This window comes from Globicephala melas, chromosome X (assembly GCF_963455315.2).
Source record: "Globicephala melas chromosome X, mGloMel1.2, whole genome shotgun sequence".
NCBI lineage: Eukaryota > Metazoa > Chordata > Mammalia > Artiodactyla > Delphinidae > Globicephala > Globicephala melas.
In genome coordinates, this window is record NC_083335.1 from 113,925,716 (window position 1) to 113,946,012 (window position 20,297).

The 20,297-nt window shown below is 44.1% G+C and overlaps 1 protein-coding gene across 4 annotated transcripts in view; it reads left to right on the forward strand.

Annotated features, from left to right (window-relative positions):
* Positions 1-20,297, forward strand: part of GPM6B (glycoprotein M6B) — a 152,593-nt gene that overhangs the window by 94,286 nt on the left and 38,010 nt on the right. Inside the window, exon 1 of one of the 4 annotated variants that reach the window (XM_060293029.1) lies at positions 14,604-15,047. The exons of 1 other annotated variant lie outside the window; for it this stretch is intronic. In XM_060293029.1, the coding sequence (XP_060149012.1) occupies positions 14,999-15,047 (49 nt within the window). In that variant the 5' untranslated portion in view covers positions 14,604-14,998. Of the gene's footprint in view, positions 1-14,603; positions 15,048-20,297 lie in introns of those variants that run through there. 2 more of the 4 variants (XM_060293030.1, XM_030848123.2) reach the window with 2 other exon arrangements.

Below are 20,297 nucleotides of genomic sequence, written 5' to 3' on the forward strand. Positions count from 1 at the left end.
TGTACTTTTTTTAAAAAAATTAAGCATTGCATCTTTGTTTCTCTTCCGGATAAAGTTTGAAAAGCTAAAACATGAGAAATCTTTGTGTTGTAAAAATGGGAAGTTACTCACAGCCACGGAGCTTCATTGGATAGAAACGAGAGTTGGAATTCATTCATTCACCCCTACAAAGAAGTAGCTCAGGTACCTGGATGCACACATGTATTAAATTAACGAGACTGTACATTTGCTTTCTCGTTAAATTAAGGGGGGGAGTCTTCCCTTTTGTGGGTTCTGTTCGCTGGTCTGGTGAGCACGCTTTAACGTTAAAATCACAGCCTATAAACAGCTTCCATTAATCTTTTTTTCTGATTAAAGTCATAGTAGGCTAAGGCTCTCATAGTGAAGAAGCAGATCAGCCACCTTTTTTAGTGGCTTTTACTGGTCACAAGTCCAAGACTGGTCTCATTCAAACGCGCACAGATCACAAAGCAATGGTTTAACATGTTTCCTTTGTACATTTTTTTAACTTCAACAGGTCGCATAAGATCAGTGTTTAAGAGCCACGTTATTCTGAGTAACATCTTGCATGCGCTTCCGAGTCAGCTTTGGCACGCCTGTGAGCTGCGGCGTGGTTCGCATCCCCAGGAGCTGAAGCTAGTATGTGTCTTGCTGAGCATTTTTCACAACTAGCAGTGATCGTGAGCTTAGCCAGTTCACTATAAGCATGTAAAGGTTGAATGAAACTGAGAGCTAAGCAAACCCTGGAAGCCAGATTTCTTGCCCCTGATTTGAAACTCAGTGATGCGCGGAACGCTTGTCGAGTTCTCCGTGGTTCTGGCGGACTGTACATCGTGGAGCTACGACACAGGTAAAGTGTCATATGATGACGGCTTTTAAAAAGGCACGTGTAGGAGTCCAGCGGTTAAGACTCCGCGCTTCCAGTGCAGGGGGCGCAGGTTCGATCCCTGGTGGGGGAACTAGATCCCACCTGCATGCCGCAAGTAAGAGTCAGCATGCAGCAACTAAGAAGCCCACGCACTGCAACTAAAAAAGTTCCTGAGTGCAGCAACTAAGACCTGGCGCAGCCTAAATAAATAAATAGGCAGGCTCGTGTAAACAATTAGCTTCAATCTAAACTAACTATATTTAATGCTTAATATTGTAGCCAGGAACTGTTCTCGCCACTTGGCTGCATTCTCTTTCGTCTTCCCAGTCCCTTTAAGGCGGGTATAGGATGGGGCTAGCTCTACAGGTGAGGATCTGAGACCCAGAGGAGTTGAGTAACTTGCTTCCCAGGTCGAGGTGGAGAAACTCTTAAACTCCTAGTTTTTACAGTGGGGTCTAGGACTCCCAAAGAAACTCTGTGAAATTCCTAAAGAGAGGAGACCTCTGGTCCTTACCCCTCAGGTACCCAATCAGATGCTGCTTCTTCTATGAAGCCTTCCTTGCCACCCATTCCCCCAGCCCACCAAGATCAGTGTCCTTGCCCCGGGGCTCCCCTACAGCCTCCCGTGGCTTGTGGGCTGTGTGAGTTTGGGGTGGCCAAGGACCAGATACCTCTTGGTGGCCAGTCAGCAACGTTCATAACAGTTGCCCTGGACCAGATGCTGGGCCTGCGCCGGGGAATGAATCAGTCGTGGAGCCTACGCCCAGGTAGATGCCCTGTGATTCCAGCTGCCATGACAGCGCCCCCTCGAGAGTGTAGGGGGGGATAGGTAAAAATTTGCTGAATCCTAAGTGAATGTGTGTCCCTCTGCTCCCAAGAGCTTTCTTGCTCCTCGAATGAGAAGCCACAACGCCTGGCATAATCCCAGGCGCGTGAGGAATGTGTGCTAAGTGAACAAATGAGTTACTGAGCGAAAAGTTTTAGCATTGGTTTTAGGTGTTGTTAACATTAAATTGCAGGTATTTAAACAGGAAAGAATGGGCCTTTGTCACCTTCTGTGTATTTCCCACTAGGAGCCTTAATACGTTTTTAATGGAGAAATAACGAGGTGTCTGGATTTTTGATGAATGAGGAAGAGGAGGGCGAAGAGAAGGGAATGGCATGTTCTGGCTGCAAAGTTCAGAAGTTACCACTTCAGGCAAAGGTTTACTGCTTTTTATTCACAGTGATAAAAAAAAACTAATCATTTTTAGCGGTAATAATTTAAGCTGTGAAATCATTTTTGTCTTTACCTGCACAGAATGTATGAAAACAAGCATGGGGTTAAAGAGTTTGAAATCCATATCTCATTTCCTTTGAATACTTCCACTGGGATTAGCAGTAATTAGTGAAAAATAATCAAATCACTTTTTATTTTATTTTAACGTCTTTATTGGAGTATAATTGCTTTACAATGTGTTAGTTTCTGCTGTATAACAAAGTGAATCTCAAATTACTTTTTTAAAAGGAGTAAATACATTGGATAATTAACATATTGACTGATCAACTGTTTGGCACGGAACGTGAAAAATTACCTGTCACTCTTACCTGTGAGACTGACAGAGCAGCAGAAAAAGTCACACAGCCAATCCCTCAAATAAGATTTTTGACATTTTAAGCAAGCTAATTATCAGGATGGCCAATTAGAACGAAAAATGTTTAAATTTTCTAAATACATTTCAGTTTCACAGTGCCATGTTCAATTTATCCTCTATATGCAAACCCCTAGGATCAGGCACTAAAAAAAACACAAAACTGCAAACTCATATTTCGTTTGGGGATTTGAAGAATTAGCCGAAATCAAGAATGTGCTTATTTTTCTGCTGTTGCAAACATTAGTGGGCATTTCTCCTTTGGCAGTTGAACAACAAGAGCTTGGATTCTTTTTAATGCTTTCTCATTTTAAGTGCTTTAGTGGCATTTCGTATTCCCTTGAAGCATCCATTCTCAGCTGGGGAACATGTCACACTCGTGTGCTCCAAGTATTGGTGAGAAGTTCCAATTTGTTATTAATGATCAAGCAGGGAGATGTCCACTGATTTCCTTTTTCTTTTTATAAATGTATCATCTATTCTGTCATATACCGCTGTCACTCCCTTGCACTTTGATCTGCTTTCCTGAGTGGGATCTCAGCTTGGGAGCTGGGAATTACCCAGAATCCTCCGAGAGCGGGTAGAGCAGGTGACCATTATCCATCCATTACGCTCTGGCCAGGGCTGCTTGACAAGCTCCATGTTGGAGCTTTACTGCCTTCGTGCAAAAGCATTTCAACCCCCACTCCAGTCTTACCTATTCATCATAACAGTTACTTTTTATTGAGTATTCCTAGCTCTTGTGCAAAGCCCACGGCATGCATTAGATACTTAATCCAATGGCATGGTGTATCAGTGGCTTTTCATTAAAAAGATAAATTGACATTAACAGCATTGATTTCCAAAGATTTATGTTGTCTCCTCTCTTACACTCTGTCTTGGCCCAATATGATTTACTCTTCAAAGGTATCTTGTAAGGTACGTGAACATGTTTTTGCAAAGGTATAATGTATATTTTAGGAAGAATTATCTCCGTCTAGTGTGTGCATTGCAGATCTGGCATTTGGGCCTCATCCTAACAGAATATTTACTTGGATAACTGAGCGTCACGTGAAAACAAGAGCATGTTTGGCTGTGAGTCAAGAGATCCGAGTGTTTAGTCCTGTCTTTCCTGATTGCACACTGGAAAAGGGAGAGAAGAGCTACACAGTTTTAAAATTTTCCTCCTGCTTTAGAATTCTGTGTGCACGTAATGTTTATCTTGAGCAGGGCCAGAAAATTAGACAAGAATTGAGCAAAATTGTCCACTATCCAATGAATTCTCCTTGTAGTTTCTGTAAAGAAATTCTCGGTTGTTTGACTCCTGTGCCGCCTTCTTGAGTGCCTTGGTGGTAAAATGAGGGTAAGTGGCCTGCTCTCTCAGGGCCCTTGGTGACATTGCCGTGTCCACGGCCCAGACCAAGGACAAAGCCCAATGGCACAGCCCTGGAAACCTTCCTCTCTGATTTGGCATCTATCATTCAGTAACCACTTTGAACGAAAGCACATTAGCCCATTCTGATTCCGCTTGAGTGTATGATTAAGTGACCTTAAATTTTGTTGATTGAAAGTGCAGAATGAGCGTAGTGTTTTTTTTTTTTTTTTTTTTTTTGTGGTACGCGGGCCTCTCACCGCTCTGGCCTCTCCTGCTGCGGAGCACAGGCTCTGGACGCGCACGCTCAGCGACCATGGCTCACGGGCCCATGAGGCATGTGGGATCTTCCCGGACCGGGGCACGAACCCGTGCCCCCTGCATTGGCAGGCGGACTCTCAACCACTGCGCCACCAGGGAAGCCCGAGCGTAGTGTTTTAAAGCGTACTGGCGTGTTGCCAGCCTTCCACTATCTTATCCCCCAAAATACAGGAAGGGTTTTATCAAATGGCTCATGAGGGCAGCGTAGAAGATGATAGTCACCTGCTCTACTCTTCCTAGCTTAAAGAAAATAGATTCCTTTTAGCAGTACAGAATGCCATTGATGTAAAAATAATGAAGCCACCATTCAGAAGAAACCCTTAACTGCCCGACCCGTCTGAAGTGGTGAATTCTGTCGGTGGGTACTTGTCGTCTGCTGGGCGCATCTCACCATCATCCACAGATTTTTCAGAAGAGCTGGGTGTCAGCTCGGAAGGAAGCAAAGGCAACGGGCTCTGGGAAGCTGACACATGACTCCAAATGGTGCTGTTGGGGCGACAAGGATGCTGATTGGTTGAATGAATAAAGTTGAAGATGCAGGAACAGAGTTTGACTAAAATTGATTCGTAAAATGTTCATGGGAGAAAGCAGGTTTTTTCCTAACTTACTGTTGTTTAAACATGTTAAACACACAAATTACGTATTTAAATTAAAAAAAAAGAAAGGTTCATTTGGTATTACTTGTTCCTCTAGGCCGGCTTCTAGAAAGCACAGTTTCCTGTTAAGAGTGTTCCTGAGTCATCTCTTGAAAAATCTCGAGATTTTTCGGTGATCAGAGAGAATTCTATTTTGTCTGCCTTCAAAATTTAGTACAGTTTTTGTCTCAATTCCCAGCGTCTCTGGTTTCACAGTGATTATCTCTAGCAGGCATGCAGCCACCCCCTTTCAGGATCCTGCTGTACATTGTTGGGGATTGGAGACAAACCTTTACGTTCCAGCAAAATCGTCAGCTTTCCCATTTAGTCACGGTGAACACAACTCAAGTCACAGGTCTGGCTGTGCCTACCTCCCCAGCAGGTGGTTGGCCTCATGGCCCCTGTCCTTTGCCTGGCGTCAGAGACCACATAGAGGTTGTTCCTCAGATTTTACCTTTTCCTCTGAGATGCTCTGAGTCTGTAGATTCCCCAGTAAGAAGTCATCGCATGTGATTTAGTGACGTCTAGTAGTATTGATAGATTTCAGTGAGATCGCTAAGATGTACTCTGTGTGGGCTGCTTTTTCTCTGCTCTAGGATCCTTTATGTCTGACCTGGCAGGGATGGTTATTTCAAGTTATCCCAATGGTTTCCAACTTGCGAAGCCCATGAATTATTTTAGTGCAGTAAAGGGCCTTAAATGACTTCATCTCACTTCTCCTCATTTCTGTCTCAGAATAGAAACAGAAGAGGCAATTGAATGAAATATTGCACTTGAATAAATGTGAATATAAAGTATGTGGTTTTTGGTCTCTTTTAGTGTAGGTTCTCATCAGCAGTAGACTAAATGACATAGCTCGCGTTTTCGTGCAATTCATATATTTTTTTTTTGGCGGTACGCGGGCCTCTCACCGCTGTGGCCTCCCCCGATGCGGAGCACAGGCTCCGGACGCGCAGGCTCAGCGGCCATGGCTCACGGACCCAGCCGCTTTGCGGCACGTGGGATCCTCCCAGACCGGGGCACAAACCCGAGTCCCCCGCATCGGCAGGTGGACTCCCAACCACTGCACCACCAGGGAAGCCCGCAATTCATATTTTATACCAACCCTGGACCACCCCGCCGCTGATCCACTAAGGCACTGATGTTTTTGTGGACTTTAATCTGAGGGCTCTTGAATTATGTATCTACGAATCCTGCGTGTTTCCCTGAACTAGTAAGAATAGGCATTGTAACATCAGAAAGTAAATTTCGCATACTCTGTCAAACTAGGTAGTGGCAAATCGGAAATATTGTCAAGCTAACATGTTGGATAATCATACTCTTCCGTAAATCAGTGGCTTTCAGACTTTGGTGTGTTTATCAGAACCACTCGGTGTGAGACTGCCTGTCTGGGATTTCATTGTCCTTCATCTGAGTAGCTGGTTTCAGGAAGGTCACGTTGACGGTAGGAGCGGAAGGTGACAGCGATGTGCTCGACCGGATTACCTCAGCCCACACTGGCAGTTCGAGGGCTGACAAATACCATAGTCCTCCCATCCTAGCCTTTCAGTAGCCTAGTTTTTAATTGTATAAAGTAAGCAAATGTATGTTTCAGTTGTACTAAAAATTATAATCCCCGATTCATGAAGAGATCTTAACCAATCTTCAGTTAAAACTTTCTACCAGATTTCTGTTTGGAAAAACCCCAGACATTAGAACATGACCTTCAGTGTTTGTATATTCTACTGGAAAGCACTAAGTTTTATCCATTTTGCTTCCCAAATACATTTCCCAGTGGTTAACAGGGTCTAGATTTAATTATAAAAGATTTTTGTAATGGTTTTGCTGGTTTCCTTTTTCTTTGTGCTGCCAGCAGTATGAAGATAAGTTTCGTGTAACTGCTTTGAGAGGCTACAGGACACAGGTTAGTCAGAGCAAAGCTGAGAAAAACTGAATTGCACCACGTCCTTCCAAAGAAAGAGTCGTTGGCCTCTTGCTCCAAAGAATGCCGGGAGCCCAGTGGAATCCATCGCAGGGTGTTGACACGTCCGTTAGAGCAGGTGAAAAATGACTCGACCTGCACAGTAAGAGAACGACTTAGGTCAATAGGAAGAGTGATGGAGGTGAGAGTTGCAGGGCTCCTTACCTGATGTCTTTTGTTTCTTATAACCACGCTGCCAAACTGGTCACTTTAGGCTCGGTGGGCGTTCGGGCCAGGACAGGCTTCGCAAAGCATCTTATCCAGTCGTCTTGTAGATGAGGAAACGGAGGCTCAGGCGTGCGTTGTCCAAGTCACCATGACCGGCAAGGGACAGAGCCAGTGCTCGCTCAGTGGTAGACAGAACATCCTCACCTTGTACTCAGGTCGACTCTTCCCGTGCCTCATGGGCCCGCGGGCGTTCTGTGCATGGGGCATTGCGAACGCTGTATGCAAATAGGGGCAAGGAGCGCATAGCCCCCCTGCTCACACGGATGCTCTCCTGTCTCATTGGCTCTCACTTGCAGAACAGAAGTTCAAAGTTCAAGTTATTAAGAACTTCAAGATACTGACGGCAGCATGTGAAACCAAGCTTGAGGCCCTTCTGAGGGCGGGGCTCTATGTGATTTTTTTTTTTTTTTTTTTAAATAAGCATCAGAGGCAAATCTAGTTTGGTCTTGAGTACCCAGGTATTAGCAACATCGTGTAGATTCCAGAAACCAGTTTGGACAGTTTGCTAAAGAGCGCCCTTGGAGGTACATCTTTTTTAATGCCATTGCCTTGTTCGTCTCAGTGCCATTGATTTGTTCGCAGCTTATTCACAGGCATTGTATCCAAGCCATACCTGCGCAGGGGGTTTGGGGTGGATGTGGAGGTAAGGAGTGTCCTTAGAAGTCCATTCAGGCCAGACAGGGGCACAAAAGTGAACTCCTCAGGGACAGGGAAGGATCTGGAAGGATGGAGGATCACCAGCTATTCCTTCCTCTCTCTTCCTCCCCCTTGGACCTGTATGATGGTGGTGTGAGCGTGGAGACCTTACAAGGCAGAAATACTAGCCCTTCATGAGTGCTACGTAGGACACAACTGTCCTGAGGCTCTGTGTGCAGGATTTCACCACCCTAACGATAGCCTGATGAAGACAGTCCTCTACGAGCCCTTTCAACAGATGACAAAGCTGAGAAAGGTCACGTGGTATCACAAGGTTGGTCTCTGGTGGAGCTGGCCTAGCAGGGGTGGTGGGCAAGGACACAGACGTGAGAGCCTTCCTCAGCTGGGCATGTACGGAGCCCTGTGTTTTTGGCCATCCTGAGTGAGTCTTTGGTGGTGACCCAGATTCTCTGAGTTGACGCACCTGATCACCTAGACTCTGTCGTGGCTGCCTGACTCTTGAGTTCCCAGGTTTGGCATCCAGTGGGCTGAGTCAGTGCTCAGCTCGGCCTCTGACCAGCTTGGCCAAGTCCCTTTGGCTCCCTGTGGTCTTGGTTCCTTTGTGCAGGCAAGAGGGGTGGTTATTCTTCCTCTCAGTGCCCTCATGAATGGCAGAATGAAAGAGCATGGGTTAAAGTTCCTGCAGCAGTGTTGGTACACAGGAGACCCTCATTCCTTGAGTTGTGGCCTCTCTCTACCCCGCCTGAGCTACTGTCACATCTCCAGTGGCGTGGGGAGGGGGGTGTGGTGGGGCCCCTGGACACGGCCCTGGGTCTGCTCCCTGCTTTCCATGTCTAGCCAGCTCTTTCGCTGTAGCTCTTATAGGGAACTGGCCAAGTATCCCTGGTAGCTGGCGCTTACAGTCTTTGTATGACGACTTGGTGATCATTGCAGAGGAACGTATACAAAGATTGGGAAAATATCACCCACCCCTGGGGCTGTTCATTCTTTCCATTGCCCGGACCAATATAAAGTGGGCACTGTTGGAGGTGGGCCAGGAGGGGTTTGGTTCCCCAAGATGGACGTGGGAGTCTATATGTCTGCCTGAAATGGCACCTTGTTTTTCCTTTGATTTTTATTTTATATTGGAGAATAGTTGATGTACCATGTTGTGTTAGTTTCAGGTGTACAGCAGAGTGATTCAGTTATACATATACATATCTATTCTTTTTCAGATTCTTTTTCCATATAGGTTATTATAGAATATTGAGTTCCCTGTGCTATACAGTAGGTCCTTGTTGATTATCTATTTTATATACAGCAGTGTTTATCTGTCAATCCCAAGATCCTAATTTATCCCTCCTCCCCTCTTTCCCCTTTGGTAACCATAAGTGTGTTTTCTACGTCTGTGGGTCTGTTTCTGTTTTGTAAATAAGTTCATTATTGTAAATAAGTGTATTGTTTTTTAGACTCCACATATAAGTGATATCATATGGTATTTATCTTTCTCTGACTTATTTAGTATGATAATCTCTAGGTCCATCTGTGTTGCTGCAAGTGGCATTATTTCATTCTTTTTTATGGCTGAGTAATATTCCATTGTATATATGTGCCATATCTTCTTTATCCATTCCTCTGTCAGTGGACGTCTAGGTTGCTTCCATGTCTTGGCTATTGTAAATAGTGCTGCAGTGAACATTGGGGTGCGTGTGTATTTTCGAATTAAGGTTTTCTCCAGGTATATGCCCAGGAGTGGGATTGTGATCCAACACCTTTACCCAGCAGCCCAACAGATAGAAACCCATTCATCCCCACATGGACTCCCATCAGGGAGAGGTGACAGCGACTCCTGCATGTTGAGGGCCAGAAGCCAGCCCAAGTAGCCTCTGGACAAGAATAAGGTCTCCTTAATGCCCCTGGAGTTCTCAGGTTTAAAGGGCTCCCATCCTCTTTCTCCCTACCCTGACAGGCTCATCCCATAATTTGCCACCTTCTGTTGAGAATTTTCAAAGCCCAGATGTCTTGTGATTTAACCTTGAATTTGAAAATATCTGGCTTCCTTCCCACGTGTGTGGGGAGGCAGGTAAAGGCAGGTTACGTGTCTTTCCAATGGAAACAGCTGCCATTCGAAGAGCTTGCCTTTATAACAGAGAGGGATGGTTCGAAGGGAAGAGTGGGAGGAAGAGGAAGTGGGTAGATTTAACCAAGGAGGCGTCCTAAAGTAGGTGGGCTTTGGGCTCTGCCTTCCAGGAAAAGGAGAAGAGCTGGGGAGACGACGTGAGTTGGGGTTTTGGCCATGATGTAGAGAAAATCCCTCACGGAGCGCTCCCGATTCACCCAGCTTTGAGGCTGAGCCACGAGCTCCCTCTGGGTAAGAGAATACCCTAGCCCCTGGGGTCTCTAGCTAACAGAGAAGGCATTGCTCCAGAGACATGAGTGGCATCCCCGTAGCAACAGTTGAACAGCTAACAGAGGGGCTCGGAAGACCCGCCTTTGTTCGCGTTGGCTGGTCCGCGCTCGGTGAATGAGTTCATTGGGAGCCCTCCAGGGAGAGCCGCTGATGGTGCGCCACTCTTAACGAGCAGTCTCAGCTCCCCACGGCATGTGATAATTTTTCAGGAAGCACATTGTCAGTGGATCAGCTGCCTTGTCTCCCGATGTATGCCTTGCGCACACAGGAAGAAGGAGAAACTTGCCCCCCCCCTTTTTTTTTTCATCAAAACCAGTTGAAAACCCCGTCATCTGGTCCTCGTCTGTGTTTTGGCCTTCAGTGTGGTTCAAGCTGTTGGGGTCCACTTCTCCTACCTCTGCCCCAAAGGCTCCCAGATCCTCGTCTCTGGTCAACCCCTCTCCAATGGAGCTATGTTCCCGAATGCCTCCTAGACAGCTCCCGCAGGACGTCCTGGGACCCCTGAAACCGTACAGGCTCAGCTCTCGTACCAAACGTCTTCCTCCTGTTTGGTTTCCCCATTGGTTCACAGCCTGACCAGCCCTCACTCACCCAGGCTAGAGACTCCACACTGCCCTTCACCCTTCTTTTCCACTCCATGCGCAGGTATCCAATCACACGTCATCCGGATCCTCCCTTCGTCCTCATGCCCTCGTTCAGACTCTTCCCTTCTCTTGCTTGTACTCTTTAAGGAGACTTCGAATGAGTTTGCCAGCCTCCAGGATTAGTGGGGTGTTCAACCTCCCTGGTTCCCAACCTACTGGCTCAGCCATCTCCCTTCACTTCCCTCCCCCATCCAACCCCACTCCTGCCACGTACACCGTATGCTCTGGCCCCTCTGTCAAGAAAGTCATCTCCCCAACACTTTGACAAGACCCTTTTTCCTTTTGTATGCTTTTCACTTTTTCCGGGAATAATCTTTCCCTTCCCTCCCCTCCCCTGCCCTTACTGTTTCGCTCGCCTACCCGGCAGGTTTCTAACCGTGCTGAGGTAGCCAACTCTGTTCTGGGAAGCTTCTCCGAATCCTCTTCCCCTTCCCCTCCTCTCCTTTGTTGGGATACCATAGTGCTCGTACCAGATTCGATTCCCCTGGTTTAGAAGGGTTCTCTGTGTCCCGTTAGCCCACGGGTTACCTGGTTGAACCATTGAAAACTACCGTTCTTCTAGTCAATATCAGCATTCTTGTATGGTTCAATCTAATATATCCAGTTTGTGTCAGTATTTGTTATTCCTGTTTTGGCTTTCAGAAGTATTCGTACCTTCAACCAGACTGCCTTAAAGCGTGGGCTCAAAGAATAATTTTCAGCTCTGGAAGACATTGCCCATCCTATTTATTCTACATAGTCAGTTTTTCTGGTCAAAAATGGATGCACACCTTAGAAATCTTGTCAGTGTATACTCTGCTTTCTTTCTGGCTGTTAACAATTTTTCTGTCATGTTTTTTCTGATTCACATCATTTGTCATAAACACCAGTGAGGTTTTGAGGCTGCTTACTCATTGTCTAATGAAAAGAAAACGATAAAGTTGTGAATAAGGCAAAAGTGACGAAAAGTCTATTTATAGTTTTTCAAGGTGAAAAGGAGATCAGAGTATCAACTGGAGAATTTGTGAATATTTTGTCCAGCGGTTGTGATTTCCATGACTCATATAGAACTAGAGTTGCCCTTAAATTTAGAATGTCTTTCATATTCTGCCTGCCCACTTCCACCAACATTGTAAAACGCTATTCTTAATTAATAGCGCCCCCAAATTATTCTATTCTGCCAGTTCTATAATTGAATGATTTTGCTTTTGATGGAATGATTACACTTTTTAAATAAAACCCGATAACGTAGCTAATCATAATTGTTCTCTTTTGTGTTGAACTGAATTTTGTTTTGGTATTAATTCTCACTTGAACTACTGAGGGAGAACAATCCTGTCACAAAACAACAATTGGCATCTTCCTGTCTGAATGTATCTAAGCCGTCTTTGCAAAAATGTTTGAAGACCATCCTGTTTGGACATATCATCAGGTTTTCCTTTGCAGGTTAGTTACGTCAGATCTGCATCTCTTTTTGCAAGTTTGAAATCGTAGGCTGCCCTGCTTCTCAATCCCCTCACGGTGAGACAATAAAGTTGGCTGGGGCCATATTTTAAGGGGATAGTTGATTGTGGGCGTGGTCGCCTAGGATGATGCTTATAGTGGAAAATGAGATGTAAAATGAAAAGAAAATATTGGAAAAGGCTGAACTGGTTTTCAAAATCTTTTCAGGTTCAGCAGGGCCAGAGGTATTGAATGTAGAAGACTTTCGGGGATTATCTCAAACTAATGCATTAACAGATCAGGTTGTTAGAGGATTTTGATTCAGGCTCTTATACATTTTTTTTTTTAAGTGTTGAGCAACAGACCCTCAAAACTTGGGAGAGGATTTTGTTCTGTTTTGTTTTGTTTTTTGCGGTACGCGGGCCTCTCACTGTTGTGGCCTCTCCCGTTGCGGAGCACAGGCTCCGGACGCGCAGGCTCAGCGGCCATGGCTCACGGGCCCAGCCGCTCCGCGGCATGTGGCATCTTCCCGGACCGGGGCACGAACTCGTGTCCCCCGCATCGGCAGGCGGACTCTCAACCACTGCGCCACCAGGGAAGCCCGGGAGAGGATTTTTTAAGAGTGGGTGGCGTCTGACCTGTTTTTATGTTTGCTTCTAAGATGGGTGTCCAACCCAAACAATTAGTGGACTGTTCTGAATCAGGAACCCTTCACCCTGTGCTTATCAGTGGTCATCCCTGTATTTGACTTGAGTTTCTAGAAATTTTTTTATTGAGGTATAATTGACATACAATATTATGTTAGTCTCAGGTGTACAACATAGTGATTCAGTGTTTGTATACATTGCAAAATGGTCACCACAATAAGCCTAGTTAAGGTCTGTCACCTTACAAAGTTAATACAATATTATTGACTGTATTTCCCATGCTGTACATTACATCCCCGTGACTTACTTATTGTTACGTTATAACTGAAGTTTGTACTTCTTAACGTCCTTCACCCATTTCGCCCCCCTCATCCCCCTCGCCTCTGGCAACCACCAATCTCTTCTCTGTATCTGTGAGTCTGGGTTTTGTTTATTTTGTTTGGTTTGTTTTTTAGATTCCACATATAAGTGAAATCAAGTGGTATTTGTCTTTCTCAGTCTGACCTATTTCACTTAGCCTCCATGGATGGACCTTGAGGGTATTATACTGAGTTTCTATAAATCTTTTAAGTAGGGACAGTGAAGCTAAGTGGGTCAAACAAATGCTTTAAAAATGGTGCAGAAATTAACGATGCTTGGAAACATGGCTTATATCCACGATAAAAGCTTATATGCTTAGATGGGCTGGGAACGTTGGTCCAGCAGTATCTGGGGATGCAAGAAGACTTGTGAAAGCAGCAGTCAGTATCGTTGTTACAACAGGCTTTCTGCTGAGCATTTAGAACGCTCTTGAGAGCAGCCTTTGGCCTCGGGGTTCTACGGAATAAAGTTCCGTATAGAAATAACCACATCCAATGAGAAAAAGCACTCTGTTTTGATTTTTCATTCTAAGGAGTCACCAAAGTATTATTAATATTTTAATAATATTGTTTTGGTAACTCATTATTATTTAAAAATAAGCATATTATGATTATTTTTAAATAGGGATGGGTACTTTTGTTTGAATTGCGCTTGAGCTGAAGTTTCTCTTACTGTCGCATACGTTAGCTGTAGACCAGGAAACAGGTTCTGTTGCTGAATTGCTACATTGCTGTTGTTAAATCTATGTTTGGGTCCTTTCTCTTTATGTCCATTTTCTTCCCTCTTTAATAGTCAGCCTAGCTAGCTCGCTAGAGGTTGTGTGAAAGACACATTTTTAAAAATTGAAGTATAGTTGATTTACAGCGTTGTTAGTTTCAGGTGTACAGCACAGTGATTCAGTTATACATATATACGCATATCTATTCTTTTTCAGATTCTTTTCCATTATAGGTTATTACAAGATACTGAGTATAGTTCCATGTGCTATACACTAGGGCCTTATGGGTTATCTGTTTTGTATGTGGTAGTGTGTATATGTTAATCCCAAACTTCTAATTTATCCCTCCCCTCTCCCCTTTGATAAGCATTAGTTTGTTTTCTACCTCTGTGAGTCTCCTTCTGTTTTGTAAATCATTTATTTGTATCATTTTTTAGATTCCACATATAAGTCATACCGTATGATATTTGTCTTCTTACGGAAAGACACATGTTAAAGAAAGAAAAGGAAAATGGAGACCCTGGGCATGTCCTTTGACTAGATCCTGCCAGGGTCAGGGGTAAATGAAATAAAACAAACGGTGATGCCCCGCCAAGGGGTCCCAGGGGCAAGAAAGAGTTTGCTTGTGCGAAGACACGCTTTCTGCTAGAACGCATACCGGCCGATCGCTGAGTCACGTGGTGGGAGGGGGCTCTCTCCCCTCCGCTGCACAGCCCCTGCTGTGATGTCACAAGTCTATTCTTTCCTGGGAGAATTAATTAGCATTCATCGGGTGCAGCTGGCGAGGAGGAAGGAGGGAGCCGGAGCGCACGCGTAGGCCAGCCAGAGGCGCAGCCCTGTCGGTCGGGGCGCGGGCCCCCCGGGAGCCGCATCGGGACTCGGCACCGGCGGGGCAGGCGGTGGCGGTTTTATAACCGGATTCTCCGTGACGTACGGCTGCCTGGCAGTTATCTTTCTGGACCAGTAGGCAGAGAGGGGGATTGACGCCGACGAGACTTCTGCATCTTGGAAGGGACTGTAATCTTCTGTAGTGAAGAACAGAAGCTCTCAATCACGCGGGTGTAAATAAGAGCCGGAGGGGGGCCCAAAAGAAAAGGAAGAGGAGGGGAGAAGTGTGTATTGGGGGGAGCGGGCAAAGCATTTTTGGTGGATGGTACGAAGCCAGCCATGGAAACTGCAGCCGAGGAAAATACTGAACAAAGCCAAGAGAGAAAAGGTACCCAGGGTTCTGACAATAGCCTGTTTAAATCTTTTCACTGGGGGCTTCAAAAGGGGTAGCCCGGTTTGCGTCTCGTGTAAAATAGCCTCTGAAACCATCCGGATGGCCTGGTCTGCTTTCACGGTGGTTTTCCTCCTGGAGGCTGATGTTAAGTGAATAGAGCAGCCTCTCTTCAGTCCCCTCCTGGTCCAAACCCTTCTCCCGAAAGCGGTATTGCACAGAAGGAGGTCCGCAATCTGTCACCTTGGGTAGCTAGATTGGGGAAACTGTTTTAATTACCATAATGAGTCCTAACTGAGGTCCTAGGTTCTGCATGTTATATCCCAGGGACATGGGATGCATTGCTTTCTGCTAATGCCAAGGGGCAACTGGAGGGGCACGCGTATTAAATACGCTTCGGTTCCGCTGATGCGGTAGTGATTTTGGACCTTCTCTAATTTTCGTATTTAATACGATTGCCATTTCCGTGTATCTGACTCTGATATGTAATAACCATTTACAGTTGGAGCTTGAGAGAGAGGGAACGTCAGCTCTGTCCGCTAGTGCTGATGGAAGGCGTTGGCGGGGAGGTGCGGGGTGGGGTGTCTGCTATCTATGACTTGGACATTTGTGGGAGGAAAATCCACACAGGTCCTGTTCCTCAAAGGGCATCTTAGAAAACATCCTGATCTTGACATACGGAATGGTTTTTGCGGGGAGAAATAAAGTGTTTTGCGGTAAGAAGGTGGCAGAAAATAGAAGCTAAAATTAATCTGTCTTTTCCTAGATAATGAGCGATTCAGGTTTGCCACCCGGTGGAATCAGCTCAGCCCGTGTGAGGTTAAGAGCATCTCACTGCATTGTAATTTATCTCCCTCACCCAAAGTTACAGACTGCTGTAAAGGCACAAGAACGTATTCTGTGCCTGCAGTGGCTTTTATATCAAACGCTACCCGTGCTAGGGTTATTTCTCGTGACCCTGACATCCACTGACCGTCACTAAACAATAGTCCTTCTCCCTGATAGAGGTGCAGGTATGTTTTATATAAGAATATGTAGGTCTGAAATTGCTGATAGTCAACCATTTTACACCTACAAAAACGGCAATTTCACGAATCTCACCGTACCAGCGTGCTTGGGTAGGGCGATCCCTGCATAACGTTCTCTCCTAAACAGAGCAGTTTCACTTTTTAAATGAATTGCTTTTTAAAGTATGATAAAATATACAGATCATAAAATGTGCCATTTTAGCCATTTTTAGGTGAATAATTCAGTGGCATTAAGTCCATAGCGCTTAGATTTCTAAAATTGGTAGTTGTTGAGCTTAATCCCTGCGTCAAACCTACCGCCCCCCAAACAGTAACAACAAAAACCAGCTCCCCCAAAACCCCCTGCCTTTTCTTGTATGTATATATTTTTTCATTTACGTGAATGACCAAATAGCAGTAAGAGAAACACTTGGGAATATTTATAAAGTTGAGGAACTGAGATAAAAGTTTAAAGGCTCGTTTCCGTGACGATTAGAGACAAAGCTTGGGGGATATAATCATGGGATAATAGCATTGTTGTGAGGAAGCCAATCACAGTTGTAGCCATTTTTCCCTAAAACAGATGCTTAGAACACACTTTTTATTAATATGGTGTTTGCCAGCGGCAGATAAAAACCACTTTGGTCTCCGCAAAAGACATACCTTTCATTTTTCTCTCCAAAAGCAAGAAAGGGACAGAAAATCAATGTAAAATCCTTACTACGCGATTGCGGTTCTCACCATCATTTATTCTTACGGAGTGCTATTATTTTATGTTAGTTAAGTATTTATTATTTAATACGGAAATCTACAGGCTGTCACTACATCCCTGGCAATCTCTATATGAAAACTCATTAGCTGTGGTTTCAGAAACAAAATTAGAAGCAGAAGATAATTCCTGGAGGAACTTTAAAAATTACGAAATGGATAAACACTAGCTGTTTGTTAAGTAATTCAAAAGTACCAAGTTACTGCACGATACCGTCACATGTATAATACATGCTTGAGTAAGAATACGGGCCAGGGGATGGATTTTGACCACAGCAGCAGGGGTTGTGATCGCCCCGTGACCCACCAGAAATGTTGATCTGGAGGGTAGCCTGTTTACTAAGCTTCGGCTAGACGAACAAGTTCATCTGCCAGCTACGCGGGGTCAGAGCTCACATGAGTATCACATTTGTAGTTTGCCCCGTTGGTTCGCCCGTTGTCATGCAAGGCACACACAGAGGCATAAAATGATAAACATGTTTGTAGCTGCTTGCCACTCCAGGATTCCTTTAGATTTAATTTTAAATTTATAAAATCAGTGTTTACTTCATTGACGTTAACATGTACAAATTTGACACAGAGAATGCATTATATAATTCTTGAGTGGGTGAATCTGTGGGGTTTTTTATTCCTTTTTTTCTTTTAAGCCTTTCAGCAAGGGATTTAATTTGCTAAATTGAATCCTCTACATTTTGTCACTTCCCACAGAGTTTTAACGCACATGTATTTTAGCCCCCCCCCCCCCATTCTTCCTTTCCCATTTGTTGTCATAGTCGGTGGTAGGGGCAGTACTTGTCTCTGAATTTGGACTGTTATTACCCAGTGGCTAATACCCAGTAGCTTGTAGATTAATGGCTTCAGATAATTATTATAGTGTTTACTAAGAATACAAATTAAACTTAGCTTTCTTTATAAGCTGACCTCAACTTTTCCAGCTGGTGTCACTTCCCAGGAGTTGCAGCAGGACAAAGAGAGCTGTTTCTTCAAACAGCCTCATAGCTTTTGTCACCGAACCCTACTGGATGATCGAAATTCACAAGAAGTAATTTAGCAGTTATTCAGGAATTTTTACAGAAAGCAAGAAGGTTTTCTCAGACGGATGTAAGAAATGCCAAATTATTACAAAAGACAGTTTTTAAATTGGAAGCATTAAATTAAATCAAAGTGTCGAGAATTGAGTGAGCATATTAACTGAAATGAAATAAGTGGAGGAAATGAATAAGACAGAATGAAAGCAACTGGATCACGGGACTCAGTAATAAAGAGATGAGAGTGAGGTTTCTATTCCTGTCGAGTATTACTTGATGTCAATTCATTTGTGAAAACCAGTGCATCGAGAGTCGCTGGGAGGGTGTAATGTAGGGGCAGAAAAACAGTTGGATCACTTGCTCTATCGGATGGAAAAAACCCTAAGTATCTGTTAAGAAAATTATTTTTATTATATGTAGGAAATTGGAATCTACGGAAACAATTGTCAGGCTAGTTTAGCTCCTCTGAATCATTGCTCAAATAAATTTCAGAACTCCAGGTATCAAATTAAATTTCTAAGCACATAAAAAGAAAAATGTAGAAAATCAGAAATAATGTGTAGTTTAAAATAAGTTGCAGGACATAGTCAAAGTAAGAAATGAATTCAAATGGTTGACCTGATTAAAAAATGAACACATCCATTTAAATCTTTTTATGTCTTAGGTGTTTGGGGTTTTTTTGTTTTGTTTTTTTTAATGTAGCAAAAGGTGTACACTTTTGGCCCTCCTTTTTGTCATTGTTGTTTAGGAAGGAAAGCACTCCTCTAGAATATATGATCTATAGGCTAAAAACCCAGAGGGACACATTTAACATGTTACACTCTTCCTGCTGATTTATGAATTATTTGATGTTGAGATTTTTACTGACGTTTTCTGATTTGACTACATACTTATGGTATGGAGAAGGTTGTAGATGCAGTGTTTTCCTATGAGAATCTGCCAGGGAGGACATTTGAAGAGAGGGTGTCTGGGGATAAGGCTGTAGAGAAAAGCGGGGCCGGCCAGATGGTGCTGGACATATGTGGTAGGTATGATACAGCTCGCTTTTTTTTTTTTTAGAAAATTTAAATGTGGAGAAGATCTCAGCAAGCCAGTTGATACCTCTCCTCCTTTGGTATTATAGTTTCCATTAGCATCCTTTTAAACACTCGGCCTCACTCATTCATTAGACAAAGAATTCGGACTCATTTCCGGAAATGTAGCTTTGCCTTCCTTGAAATTGAGTGGAAATCTTGAATTCAGATTGTAACGTTAAAAATTGTGTTTCTCTCTTATTTGGAAGTACACGCCAACTTAATAATCTTCATAACGTGACTTACAGCCTTGCTGTATCTGAGAACATGTGACATAGCCAGTGTCCCCATGACGTAAGTTTCCCCTCACTGGGCCTGGTGAAAAATTGGACTGTTCTGAGATACTCCCTTGCTTTTTTCTCCTTGGGACCCAGTGTACCTCCATGTGAGACGGTTGGCCAGAAATAAGGATGGCTGTGGGACAGAGGAAGAAGGTGGCTGTTAAGAGAGGGAGGCTACAATCCCAGCTTCACAAATGTACCTGCTTGTGTATTCATTTGTTCATTTATTTATTCATTTAATAATGTTCCTCTCTGAAACATCATCCTTCCTCTGTCCTCTCAGCTCACGTCATAGGAGCAGAAGGGTGCTAACTCATCTTAGGGACCATTCTGTGGAGTATCATCTTGCTGATTGGTGGCAAGAGGAGAATTGATGATGCCCAAGAGGAGGATTTGGACCCTTAGCCCAGAGAATATGTGATAAGAGAAAGTAAAATACTTTCCTGTTTTGTAGGATTTGATGAATTGCATTACCTTTTTTGTATATTCAAGCCTTACGAGCTATCTTTGATATCATGGGTCAGCATACTTGATCTGTAAAGGGCCCAAGAGTAAATATTTAGGCTCTGTGGGCCACACAGTCTGTTGTAACTACTCAAAGGAACGAAACTGGGTCATTTGTAGCGACGTGGATGGATCTAGAGACTGTCATACAGAGTGAAGTAAGTCAGAAAGAGGAAAACAAATATCGTATATTAACGCATGTATGTGGAACCTAGAAAAATGGTACAGATGAACCGGTTTGCAAGGCAGAAATAGAGACACAGACGTAGAGAACAAACATGTGGACACCGAGGGGGGAAAGCGGGGCGGGTGGTGGTGGTGTGATGTATTGGGAGATTGGGATTGACATGGGTACACTGATGTGTATTAAATGGATGACTAATAAGAATAATAATAAAAAAAAAGCTACCAGGGTAGCATGAAACAGCCACAGATAGAGGATAAACAAATGGGTGTGGCTGTATTGCAATCAAACTTTATTTACAAAACCAGGTGGCTGTCATCGGCCGACCTCTGCTATATCCTATAGTGGTGTTATAGCTTCCTTTAATATTTTAAGTACTAGCTAAAAATGGAGGAGGATTGA